A 14,385-nucleotide genomic window follows, 5' to 3' on the forward strand; every position below is an offset into this window, starting at 1 on the left:
TGTTTGCGTTTTCTCGTGCATTGTCATGCATATTTAGTAATTCCATGTTTTGCTGAGTTTCCCTGCACACATTTTCACTTTCAACATCCAATTATGTGCAGAATAAAAAAAAAAAAAAAAAAATCAGTTTTGCACTTGATTGAAAAGTTTAAGTGATAAAAAAAAAAAAAAAAAAAATCCTTTAGGAAATCAACCCAAATCACAGGTACACGTTAAGATAAAGGAGAAGCAGATTAAATAAACTAGTTTATTCATAAAAAAAAATAAGCTTTAATAAAAATATTAAACATTTTAAGAAAAAGTATTAGTGGATAGTTCGCAAACCACTGGTGACAGGTTTTTAGAAGTATGAAGAGTGAACAGTATAGGTAAATATAGAGGAGCTATACACAAAAATCATATAACATATTGTGTCTTCTTTTGTTATCTTCTGTAATTGGGTTTCATAGTCTGAAACAACAGAGAGAATCATAAAGGATTGAGGATACAAAGCTGCATCATTTAATGTGGTTTGTTTATGAATAAGTCTATATATTATAGAAGAACATTGGATCTAGTGTGGACAATATGACCAACTGCTTGGAAGACAAAGAGGGGGAGCTCTTCCTTTGTGAGACCACGTAAAATACAAATCTAGATTATTTACTCTCCCCCAAAACCTGGTAAGTCAGATCTGGCTGAATGTAACCTCAAAAAAATGGAGTTGGATATATACAACCTTTATAACAATTTTCACATTATTAGATGGGGTGGAATGCACAATAACTTGAATGGTTGACTTAAATCTGAACTCCAGCCTTACCTTCAGTCTTGCACAGTTGTACCAATTCCTCTCACATACTGAAATTGCTTACTCTAATTTCAATGCACACTATGAGCTTCTATTCTTGGTATGACAGAGCTTTAGCAAACCTGTGCCTCTTTACTGTAAGCTTGATAGAACCCACTGTTGCTACTGCCTTGCTAATTAACTTTGTGTGAGGCTGTGTGAACATGAGTTGGAAATGTTTGCATTATTTTGAGATTGAGGTGGATGGCTGCTTTTCTGACTTTTCTGTCTTTCATGGCACTCTTGGAATATTAAAATGCAATGCATAATAACTTGAATAAAAGTAAAATGTAAATATACATATTTTTTTTCTTTTAAAATATATGTAAACCCACTCACTAAACTTTTTTTAATATAAACTTTACATGTTAATGTAATTTCAAGTAGCTTTAAATATTTTTAAATCTGCAGCTTTCATTAAAATAATACCTGTTGATCCTACCATAAATGTCCTTGTTAATATGCTTCCTGTTATAGGGCTCCTTTGTACTTTTGGAGAATATTTTTTGTATGACTTCATCATTTTTCGTGTCTCTTTCTTGGTTTGGCCTTAGGACTGGGCATATAAAATGGTGGCCCACCTTCACCTTATCTGACTTCTCTGAGCCTTTTGAGATATGCCTTAGCAATTACAAAGATGCGGTATTGATTTTTTTTTGGTCTGACAATTAGGTAAGACTTTGCTTGTACCAAGCAGGGCAATATTTATCTTTTTCGTATTTCAATTTTAATATATACAGAGCAATACAATAACCTTCATATACATAGAGATATATACTTATATACTGTTTCTAACCTACCTTGTAGACCATATACCCTGATTTGATGACTATCTGTATATTTTCCAGGTAATCCAGGGAATTTCTGTATACAGCACTACTTCATAATTTTAGTCTTTGATGCCCAACTGGTCTTTTCCTTGTTTTATGCTCTCTTCTTACACTGAGAATAGGGACTTTGCTTTTTCTGCTTCATTTTGAACAATCAAACCATTTAATATATATATTTCACTGTGGATTTCATCTAGCCAGTATCCTTGCACCATTGTGCTCCCTAGCTTTCTACTCTGTGGGGGTGGTCTGTGGTTTATAAACATTTAATAGTGGTCAGCTGATAATACCTGCTGTTCTAATAAAGCTTGATGTAAGTTGCTCATGTACATTGTTAAAGCGAAGCTCCACCCAAAAAGGAAATTTCTGTTTTAAGGCCTCCTCCTCTGCTCCTGTTTTTGAAATGGAGCTTTTGGGAAGGAAGGGGGAAGCCGGTACCCGATTTTGACAGGTACCCGCTTCTACTTCTGCTCTGATTGCCTAGGGCATTGATGGCGAACCTTGGAACTCCAGATGTTTTGGAACTACCTTTCCTATGATGCTCAAGTACCCTGCAGTGTAGTTGGACCATCATGGGAAATGTAGTTCCAAAACAGCTAGGGTGTCAAGGTTCATCATCACTGGCCTAGGGGATCGGAGGCAGAAGTTCTCCTTCCCTCCCCCCTCCCAAAGTCTTCTGGGACACATGACAGGTCAAAGAAGATTGCGGGACCAGTCACAGAGCCCAGCGCCGCTCGCACATGTGCAGTGGGCAACCGGCTGTGAAGCTGCAAGCTGTCACAGCCGGGTGCCAATAGTAAAGATGCTGGTGAGGGAGGACAAAGGGAGAAAATGGCTGGGTAAGCCTCTGGATCCCAGGACAGGTGAGTGTGTGTTTATTAAAAGTTAGCAGCTACAGTTTTTGTAGCTGCTGACTTTTAATTTTCCCTTAAGAGACTTGAGCTCTGCTTTAAGAAACCATAGATAGCTAATTGTTTATTTAATATGAACAGGTTCTTTTCATTTTTACAACTGTATTTCAGATCAACCACCTCTTTTCCTAAAGAAAATTTTTCTAAATCGAAACACGTCGAGATTTGACCATTGTAAAACTTTATACTGTAACATTTGTATGTTGGGAGGTTTTGATGTAAGAAAAATATCTGGCCAACTGTGGCCCTACAGATTTATCAGCTGATATATGGCTGATTAATATGATAAAGCCGATACCTTTTTATGGGAATTTTGTATTCAAGTTTCAATAAAGTAATGAAAAACACAAACTATATTTGTGTTTAATTGGTGCCCAAAATATCCCAGTTCATACTTTGTAAAAAAAAATTCTGTGAACACACTGTTATTATCTACCAGCTGTACTCCTGCATTGTCACCCTGTCACACAGGCTTCCAATGCAGACTAAAAGTGGCAATTCCAACACACAGTAGACAGGCGTGGCCCACTTTTGTCACCATTAGGAAACCCACCCTGAGAAAAGTCATGCAGTCAGTGCTGGAATGAATGAATGTATATAAACAAAAAGTGGCTGCAGGAGATAGGCAGGACTGATATGCAACTAACATGAAAAAAGAAGAAAACAAGTATTTTTTTTTTTTTTAAATGGCAATTGTCTTAGCACATGGTGCTTTAGCCAAAAAAAAAAATGCTATTCAGGTAAGATTTACTTTAAATAATAAAATATCTTCATTTTTCATTATTATGTTTTTTTCTTTGTGATGGACTGTAGAACATCATTGCTTCTTGCATTATGCTCCTGGACACATTTCTGTGTTTGTCATTCCACACAATATTTTATATTTACACATTACCTGTGGTGGAGCAATGGTTTGCGATGGTCTGGGTGCAGGAGGAGCAGTTGGTCTCTGACATATCTACAATTGAAGAAAAAAAAGTTAAAGTAGTTAAAATTGAATAACAATCCATAACAATAGGATAAAGGGAAAGTCAGAGTGGAGCTAACAGCAGGGAAGTGAAGGTGAATATCAATGGGTTGGGGGCAGCTGAATTTTCATGGTGACTTTTTAAAGGGAACCCTTTTATTTCATGAGCATGCAAACATGGTGGTGTCTTCTAGGGATGATCGAACGGTTCGGGTCGACCATCGGTTCGACCCAAACATTGGCTGTTCGAGGTTCGGCCGAATTTAGAACTTTTTGCCCAAAAAGTTCGGAATTTGGCAACCAGAACCGACCAAAATGCAATGGTTCAGAAAATGGGCTTTAAAAGCCCGTGATTGGACCAGAACCATCAGTAAAAGCCAATTGAGGGGGCAGGAGAATGCTAGGAATGTGATTGGAGTGACTAGGGGGTCCATAGTCCAATCATTAGTGAATACGCCCCCCAGTATATAAGATAGCCCCCGCCAAATTCCTAGCATTCTCATACAGGGACATGAAAGAGAATGGAATGATGTTCTGTTACTTCTGTTAAAATGTGTTACAAAGTGTCATTTAGCAATTTTTAGTGTGAGGAAAGGGATATCTAGTCTAGTTAGGGTGCTATTGTCAGGTCACCTGTGGCCAGGTGACAACTGCACCCTGTTGGAGGCAGGGGCGCAGCGCAAGGTAGTGAACCCTATAGCAGACTGCTGCGGATGGACCAGAACGTGAACTCAAGATTCCCCAGGGCGCGGAGTCTAAGACCCAGCAGGTGTTCACCAGTGCCTCTAGTGGTGAGGATGGACTTCGCTGCAGCTGGGCCCAGGTCGCGGCCCCTGGGGTCCCCCAGGTCACGCTCCTTAGGGAGTGAAGGGAAGCAGCCACTCAGGACACACAGAATGGTGAAGGGCAAGCCAAGGTCGGGGTAACAGGCAGACAAGGGTAGTCAATAGACAGGCCAAAGGTCAGGATAACAGGCAAACAGGGATAGTCAGGGACAAGCCAAAGTCGGTACACAGAGTAGTAATTTCAAGCACACGGCAAACAGGAACAGGAAACTAATACTGTTGAACAGCAAAGCAGGCCTGCAGTGCGTTGGTTAATATAGACTTCCTGTGAAGACCTGGGCGGGGCAGGAACAGGAAGTATAGGTGATAAAAAGGATCCAGAAATGCAGTCTGACCTCTAATACAGACATGAAGGTACAGGTAAGCTTGCCAATCTCTATTGCAAGTCCATGACAGCTATTTTTCACTTTAGTTAGCTTTAATAATTTAGTTTCTGTAGGGAAAGTGTTAAGTGTAAGGGGACCGTAGTGTAGTGTAGGGTTAACTGACTCTGATTGCTATGGCAGGGTGGCAAAAACCTTCAATAGCAGGGTGACCGCTATAGAGAAAAGATTGTTTCTCTTGTGTCACTTCAGAGCAGTAAAATGGCTTCGCTCCCGTCAGCATTCTTTATGCTGCAGGGGTTGCTAGTGCTTTTTTGAGGACATGTTTGGAGTCAGGCATGACATCTGAACATGTCTGTAGGGGTATATATTCACACCCATGTCTGTATATATGCACCTGCACATATATAGGTGTTAAAGGAACAGAACACTATACTTTTGCTAATGAAATCATTTGCACTAATATGGTTACGCTCCCAACACCTATATTTGTGTAAGTGTAATATACATATCAGTGTGTGTGTATGTATATATACCCCTATACAGAAGTTCAGATTTTTTGCCTGCCTCCAAGGAACCCCAAAAAAAATGCCCAAAAAAATGCCTGCAAGAACAAACCTGGGCATTTTTTTTTTTTTGGCGCTGGCATTTTTTTGGGCATTTTTTTTGGTTCTTTGGAGGCAGGCAAAACATCTGAACTTCTGTATAGGGGTATATATATATATACACACACACTGATATGTATATTACACTTACACATATATAAGTGTGTTAGGAGCCTAGCCATATTAGTGCAAATTATTTCATTAGCAAAAGTATAGTGTTGTGCTACTTTCACACCTATATATGTGTAGGTGTGTATATATATACCACTATACAGAAGTTCAGATGTCATGCCTGCCTCCAAAGAACCCAAAAAAAATGCCTGCAAGAACAAACCTGGGCATTTTTTTTTGGCGCTGGCATTTTTTTGGGCATTTTTTTGGGTTCTTTGGAGGCAGGCAAAACATCTGAACTTCTGTATAGGGGTATATAAAAACACACACTTATATGTATATATACCCATACACATATATAGGTGTTAAAGGAGCAGAACACTATACTTTTGCTAATGAAATCATTTGCACTAATATGGTTACGCTCCCAACACCTATATATGTGTAAGTGTAATATACATATCAGTGTGTGTGTATATATATACCCCTATACAGAAGTTCAGATGTTTTGCCTGCCTCCAAAGAACCAAAAAAAATGCCCAAAAAAATGCCAGGCATTGCAGGCATTTTTTTGGGTTCTTTGGAGGCAGGCAAAACATCTGAACTTCTATATAGGGGTATATATACACACACACTGATATGTATATTACACTCACACATATATAGGTGTTGGGAACGTAACCATATTAGTGCAAATGATTTCATTAGCAAAAGTATAGTGTTCTGCTCCTTTAACACCTATATATGTGCAGGTGTATATATACAGACATGGGTGTATGTATATATACCCCTATAGACATGTTAAGATGTCATGCCTGACTCCAAACATGTCCTCAAAAAAGCACTATTAACGCCTGCAGCAAAAAAAAAAAAATGCTGACGGGAGCGGAGCCATATTGGTGCTCTGAAAGTGACAAAATACAAACGATCTCTTTTTTTCTGGTTCTGGACATGCTACAGAGCTGGAATTTCACAGGTACACTTTTTAGACCCCCCAGATACTAAATCCAAATTCAAAAAATCTCTCTTTTTTTTTTTTCAATAATTGGCTCTCTATCAAAAATTACAATTTTTAAGAACTTTTTTTTGTGTGATTAATAGTCCCTGGGGCATGACCCAGAACCCTAGGCACTTTTTGGGGGCATTTATTGGGTTTTAGGGCTTTAAAATGGTGTTTTTTGATTACCGAAGTTCGGGTCCCATTGATTTCAATGGGGTTCTGAAATCCGGGCCGAACTTTCGGGTAGTTCGGATGTTCTGGCCGAACCGAACTTTTCAGAAGTTCAATCATCCCTAGTGTCTTCATAATCTGCTCCATCAGCTGTTTCAACTGTACTCTTTGTTTCCCCAAAATATTCAGCCTTAGCAGACTAAACAACACTGTTACTGATTTAAACATTTTGACTTTTTGTCCTGTGTCAGTAGCAAAGCCCTTAGCTCTCTCTCTCTAACCACTTCCTCTTTATGGCAACATATCCAAAGAGCAGTGGCTGTAGTAGGATTTACAAAGGTTTCATGTGAGCTGTGATTGACAGTCTGGCTTTAGCTTCCATGTGTTATGCAAGAGACATGGTGATGATGAGTCTCTGGGAACAGACAAGAGAAAAGTTTCCTATAAATTAATATGCTCTGAATATGCTCTGGTCAGTTCCCTTTAAACTGGGAAGTTATTTTTGGCAGTGGTGTAGCACTTGAACCCGCTGGAGCCGCTAAATATGATGTGCTCCCTGTTCTGCCATGAATCTTAAGTTTGCTCAGACCCCACTGACACAGTCCTTTTTATATCTTGGCATGTTTGGTATCTATTTTCTTCTTCAACATAATTTTTGTTTTGAGTATTATATTGTAATTGTGTGCACTAAAATTCATTTCAGTGTAATTTTACCTGGAAATTTGTGTTTTATAAACAACTGCACAAATATTGAAATAATTCACTAGCAAATAAATGCTGATTTTAACATGTTAATATAAAAAGTTAAAACTTGCCCCAGGTAGCAAAGGTTATTTCCAATTATATATTGTCCATATTGTCTAAAATAATTAAATGCATATTAATTTACAGCTAGTTTAAGAAACCAAATCTGTATTTTTATTACAGTGCCTTTAAAAAGTATTCATTCACATTTTGTCTTGTTACAACCAAAAACATAAATGTATTTTATTGGGATTTTATGTGATAGACCAACACAAAGTGGCACATAATTGTGAAGTGGAAGGAAAATGATACATGGTTTTCAAATATTTCACTCAGAAAAGTGTGGCTTGCATTTGTATTCAGCCCCCCTTATGCCTCGTACACACGCAACGATTGTTGGCCGTGAATTTTCGGCCAACGTCCGATCGGCCGATTTTCGGCTTGTTAGTATGATGCTTCCGACAATCGACTCCAACTTTTCGGCCGAACAAAATCTGGTGTGCATGCTATAAAATTTTTGTTGGCCGTCAACACAACGGCCAATTTTCCATCAGTCAGTACAGATTTCGGCAGACAAAACTCAGATGAGCAAGACTGGGCATGCTCAGAGAAGAAAAAACACACGGAAAGTTAACCAGCACATGACATCACTTCTGAAGTTGGTTTTTGTTGGCCGAGAAAATTCGTGTGCAGTCTAGAGCACATTTCAACCAACACAACAACACTGGACAAAAGACGGCCGATCGGTCGGCCGATAATCGTTGCGTGTGTACGAGGCATTACTCTTATACTCCTACCTAAAATCAAGTGGAACCAATTGTTCTCTGAAGTCACCTAATTAGTAAATAGAGTCCACCGGTGTGTAATTTATTCTCAGTATAAATACAGCTGTTCTGTGAAACCTTCAGAGGTTTGTTAGACAACCTTAGTGAACAAACAGCATCATGTATATTGAAGTTATTTGGAGCAAGCGCCAGGAAAATCTAGGGCTATCTTGAGAGCGAGTAAGCGTACAATTGCTGCCAATTGACTGCAAGGGGATGCAGCAATAGGATGAACAACAGATGTAAAAATCAGCGCAAAAATACTAAATAATAAATATCCTAAAGTGACATGTGCATAGCCAATTATAAAGCTAGGAAATACATGATGGATATTAATAATAAATTTAAATAAGAAAGTGCACAGTGCAAAAAGATTAATTAATTAAATATGCATAACCTCTATGCATGTGATCATACTGAATGGTGATCAAACATGCATATCTAAATAAAATGTGCAAATTAGGCTGACCAAATTCTGTGTGCTGATCTGTGCAATCACACTAAATTATATGTGCTAATTTGTGCAAACACGCTGAATAAATTAACAACAAGTAATAACAAGATCAAATACTAAAATCATACAAAAATTGTCCATCAATATAAATAAAATTTTAAATTATTAGTGATCCATATAAGCACCAAGAAAAGTCCAATAATGTGCAACAAGAAAAATGTGCAAAAAGTGCAAACTGTGATGAATCTTCAGAGGTAATGTACGCAGTGAGGCACCCTTTGTGCTGCTTCCACCAGTCACCCCCAAAATGACTCACCAGATGGAATAGCTGGTAAAATTATAAACCAGCAGTAGTGCTGTTTTAAATGTGCAGGTTGATCTCCCACTTCACTGGATCCTCCTCAGACAGACAGCCATATGAATTGAGACAGGGATATATCATATATGTAGGATAAAGAATAAGCCAACATAGTGTGATTCCGTACAATGTAAACAACTTTTATTTAATAAGAATGCAACTCACATTTCATAAGTGTCATCCCGACACTAAGGATTCTGGCAGAATTATTCTGCAGTATTAAAGAAACAATTAAGGCAGATCCTGTGTGTGTAAACCGTTTGTCTACGGCTGCGGTGTAATCAGCCGTGGGACAGAGACTGACATGCGCAGTGTGTTCCAACGTCCTGGTCCCGCCCAACTAGTTTCATCTTGTGACGTCTTCAAGGAGCGGTAGGACGTTGAAGACACTGCGCCATTTTATATCAGGGCATCTGCCTATCCATCTATTTCCTCCTCTGATTATTAACAATCCCTGCTCATAAGTGTATTCCTATACTGGAAACATTATCACGTTAGCTACAGATGTAACACTTCTTATCATAAACCCTCTTGGTGGCTATTAAAATCGTTTAAAAAAATATAAATACAAATAGCAATAAAAATATAGAACTAAAACTAATCCCAAATTCATTATTATAAATACAATCTAATTTGACTCCAAGTTTATTATTATTTTTATCCATTAATTGCCATTCTTATTCTTATTAGATAATCTTATATTGTATCAATCGATGCTTATGGTTTTATTTAGGGGAAAGATTTTCTATCAAAATAAATATATTAAAAATCAATTTTGGGGAATTAAATTGGCTTATTGATAGTATTATCTGTCATCCACTCATTAAATTTGTGTTTTATATTGTATTCTCAATCTTTTTTGGACCTATACATTTTTTCTTTAAAAATTGGTGAGGAAACAGTTCAGATCTATATCAATATTCAACCCATTTGGTTATAAAGTGCCCATTTCGTATACCCACTGGGTTTCTCTTTTTGATACTTCTTTCATCATATCTGATCCTCTCCAGTTTGCTTTCACTCTATCTATTCCATAAAACATTAATACACTTGGGTCTTTATTATGTTTTAGTTTAAAATGTTTAGATACACTGTGTTTTTCAAAGCCTTTTCTTATATTACTGCACAGTGGCGGCTGGTGAAGTTTTAAGATGGGGGGGGGGGGTGCAAGACCCCGCCCTTACATTTTGACCCCTCCCATTTCTCAGAAGCCCCACCCCTTATAGACTCCACCCATTTTGTCCCCTGTATTTTGCTTGCGTGAACCAATTCTCCCAATATATCACATATTAAAGGGTCCATCATTACTAGTATATCCCATAATAGGGAACAGGGGCCCTATTATGGGATATACTGTGAGAGACATCCTATTATGGTATACATGGACTGAGAGTGGCACAAACCCCACAGTACAGACCCCCCCAGCACAAACCCCTCAGGCACAAACCCCGCACAAACAACTCAAGCACAAACCCCACAGTACATGCCCCCTTCAATATAGTGACCAGTATAAATGCCCCCTTTCAATGTAGTGACCAGCATACATGTCCCCAATGCAGTGACCAGTATACATGTCCCCAATGCGGAGCTATGCGTGTGTGCCTCCAATGCAGCGACCACCAGTGTACATGTCCCCAATGCAGAGATATGCGTGTGTGCCTCCAATGCAGCGACCACCAGTGTACATGTCCCCAATGCAGAGATATGCGTGCGTGCCTCCAATGGAGTGACCACCAGCGTACATGTCCCCAATGCAGAGCTATGCGTGCATGCCTCCAGTGCAGCCAGTGACCACCAGTATACATGTCCCCCAATGCAGAGCTATGCGTGCGTGCCTCCAGTGCAGCCAGTGACCACCAGTATACATGTCCCCCAATGCAGAGCTATGCGTGCGTACCTCCAGTGCAGCCAGTGACCACCAGTATATGTTCCCCAATGCAGAGCTATGCGTGCGTGCCTCCAATGCAGCCAGTGACCACCAGTATACGTCCCCCAATGCCGAGCTATGCGTGCGTGCCTCCAATGCAGCCAGTGACCACCAGTATACATGTCCCCCAATGCAGAGCTATGCGTGCGTGCCTCCAATGCAGCCAGTGACCACCAGTATACGTCCCCCAATGCAGAACTATGCGTGCGTGCCTCCAATGCAGCCAGTGACCACCAGTATACGTTCCCCAATGCAGAGCTATGCGTGCGTGCCTCCAGTGCAGCCAGTGACCACCAGTATACATGTCCCCCAATGCAGAGCTATGCGTGCGTGCCTCCAGTGCAGCCAGTGACCACCAGTATACGTCCCCCAATGCAGAGCTATGCGTGCGTGCCTCCAGTGCAGCCAGTGACCACCAGTATACGTCCCCCAATGCAGAGCTATGCGTGCGTGCCTCCAGTGCAGCTAGTGACCACCAGTATACATCCCCCAATGCAGAGCTATGGGTGCGTGCCTCCAATGCAGCCAGTGACCACCAGTATACGTCCCCCAATGCAGAGCTATGTGTGCGTGCCTCCAGTGAAGCCAGTGACCACCAGTATACATCCCCCAATGCAGAGCTATGCGTGCGTGCCCGACAGAGCAGTGCACTTACCTGGAGGCTGGAGCCCTGTGAGTCACGGCGGCTTCTCCCTCTCCTCTTCTCCGGTCTCCGCTCCACTCTCTGCAATGCCGGTCCACCGCGTCCAGTGTCCACTCCAGTCGGTGCGGCAGCGTGACTGGCGCACGCAACGTCAGTGGGGTCAGCATGGGGCCATGGGATGTCCTGGATGATGATTGGTCCAGGCTGCAGACTGGACCAATCACAGCCAGGATATCAGGAAAGTGGGGGTGTCCAAGCTCAATGACTTGCGCCCAGGTTATGCCCCCAGAAGGCAGCCAATTGGCGCCTCTTCTGGGTCGTAACCCCCCTCCCCCATAGCCACCACATAGGCCGGTGAAGCGGCGAACACAATTTTTTTTTTTTCAAAACTTTGTTCGTTTTGTAATTTTTTTTTTCAAAACTTTATTTGTTAGTTTTTGTAATTTTTTTTTCTTTTTTTTAGGGGTAGGGGGGGCGGCGCCCTGGCGCCCCCTATGCACGGGCCGCCACTGTTACTGCAGTATTCGCCTATACGTACCTTCAATTTTCTTGTGGTTCTCCCTATGTACTGTAAATGACATGGGCACTCCAAAATGTATACTACATGTGTAGTCTCACATGTGATCAGCGATTTAATGCTTTATTTTATTTTTTTAGTAGTGTTCGCTTCAAATTCTGTGATTTTCTTTTTATCCTTGTTTGTAGACCGACATGCTTTACATTGTTTACATCTATAAAAACATTTCATGTTAGGAAACAGATGAATCTGTTTCGGAGGATCTAACACAGTATTCACAATCCTACTGCGTATAGACCTATTTTTCCTGTACACAAATTTGGGACATATGGGCAGTATATTTTTTAAAGTGTCATTTTGGAGTAATATGGGCCAATGTTTTTTAATATAGCGCACTGTCTTCAACGTCCTGCAGCTCTGTGAAGACGTCACAAGACGAAACTAGTTGGGCGGGACTAGGAAGTTGTAACACACTGCGCATGTCAGTCTCTGTCCCACATCTGATTACACTGCAGCCGGAGACGAACGGTTTACACACAGAGGATCTGCCTTAATTGTTCTTTAATACTGCATCTCTGCCAGAATCCTTAGTGTCGGGATGTCACTTATAAAAATGTGAGTTGCATTCTTATTAAATAAAATTTGTTTACATTGTACAGAATCACACTATGTTGGCGTATTTTTTATCCTACATATATGATATATCCCTGTCTGAATTCGTATGGCTGTCTGTCTGAGGAGAATCCAGTGAAGTAGGAGATCAACCTGCGCATTTAAAACAGCGCTACTACTAGTTTATAATTTTACCAGCTATTCCATCTGGTGAGTCATTTTGGGGGTGACTGGTGGAAGCAGCACAAAGGGTGCCTCACTGCGTACATTACCTCTGATCACAGTTTTCACTTTTTGCACATTTTTCTTGTTGCACATTATTGGACTTTTCTTGGGACTTGTCTTGTTGCACTTTATTGCTCAGCATAATTTGCTAAATTTTTTTAGATATGCGAGTTTGATCACCATTCAGTAGGATCATATGCATAGAGGTTATGCATATTTAATTAAATAATCTTTTTGCACCATGCACTTTCTTATTTCAATTTATTATTAATATCCATCATGTATTTCATAGATTTGTAATTGGTTATGCACATGTCACTTTAGGATATTTTTTTTTTGTATTTTTGCGCCAATTTTTCGTTGAGCATCTTGTATATACCTGTCATTTCCTGTACAGCAGCACTCAACTGGGAGAGGAAAGATCTTACAGTTTCAACAATGCTGTCAGTCTAACACTGTAAACAAAAGGGAACATCAAAGGGATGGGTTTTGGGGTCATTTTTTTATGTATATGTGTTGTCAAACTGATGTTTTAGATTAGTTGTTAGGGATTGGCGAACGGCTCGGGCCAAGCAATAGTTTAGCTCAAACATCGCTTGCTTGGGTGTTCGCCGAACTCCTGAATTTTCTATGCTTTCAGCCGGATGTTCGGCTCTAACCCAAAGCACCTTCCCATTCTGAGGGCATGTGGCCTGCTATGATTAAGGAGGGGGGCACTCGCTCATCTCCCCCTTTTCCAGGGCCTGGTATGGATTGGGGAAGACCAAAACTAGGTGTTTTTTTTTTTCATTTTTCAATTGCCGGTAATGTTTTTTTAATTTTTTTTTTTTTGCAGTCCGGAAAATCAATTCAAATGTCTTTTTTTTTTTTCCTTATAAATGTCAGTTTTGCTTCAGGGTGTTCTATACAGGGTACAGATGTGCCACTTTACAGGCAGACCAAGGGAACCCCCCCAGGAACTACAGTATCGCACAAAAGTGAGTACACCCCTCACATTTTTGTAAACATTTTATTATACCTTTTCATGTGACAACACTGAAGAAATGACACTTTGCTACAATGTAAAGTAGTGAGTGTACAGCTTGTATAACAGTGTAAATTTGCTGTCCCCTCAAAATAAATAAAACCGCTGGCAGCAAAAGTGAGTACCCCCCTAAGTGAACCTATCCAAATTGGGCCCAAAGTGTCAATATTTTGTGTGGCCACCATTTTTTTCCAGCACTGCCTTAACACTCTTGGGCATGAAGTTCACCAAAGCTTCACAGGTTGCCACTGGAGTCCTCTTCCACTCCTCCATGATGACATCACAGAGCTGGTGGACCACCTTATGTTTGAGGATGCCCCACAGAAGCTCAATAGGGTTTAGGTCTGGAGACATGCTTGGCCTGTCCATCACCTTTACCCTCAGCTTCTTTAGCATGGCAGTGGTCGTCTTGGAGGTGTGTTTGCATTTGTTATCATATTAGAATACTGCCCTCTGAAAGGGAGG

At 40.4% G+C, this 14,385-nt stretch overlaps 1 protein-coding gene across 1 annotated transcript in view; it reads right to left on the reverse strand.

Moving 5' to 3' along the window:
* Nucleotides 1–266: 266 nt before the first annotated feature.
* Nucleotides 267–14,385, reverse strand: part of LOC309553892 (zinc metalloproteinase-disintegrin-like VLAIP-B) — a 127,374-nt gene continuing 113,255 nt past the window's right edge. The window contains exons 23-24 of the mRNA XM_082255378.1: nucleotides 3,466–3,528; nucleotides 267–450 (exon numbers count right to left, since the gene is read on the reverse strand). Coding sequence (XP_082111504.1) covers nucleotides 424–450; nucleotides 3,466–3,528 — 90 coding nt within the window. The 3' untranslated portion in view covers nucleotides 267–423. The remainder of the gene's footprint in view (nucleotides 451–3,465; nucleotides 3,529–14,385) is intronic.

This window comes from Pelophylax lessonae (assembly GCF_965119305.1).
Source record: "Pelophylax lessonae genome assembly, chromosome: 4".
Classification (NCBI taxonomy): domain Eukaryota; kingdom Metazoa; phylum Chordata; class Amphibia; order Anura; family Ranidae; genus Pelophylax; species Pelophylax lessonae.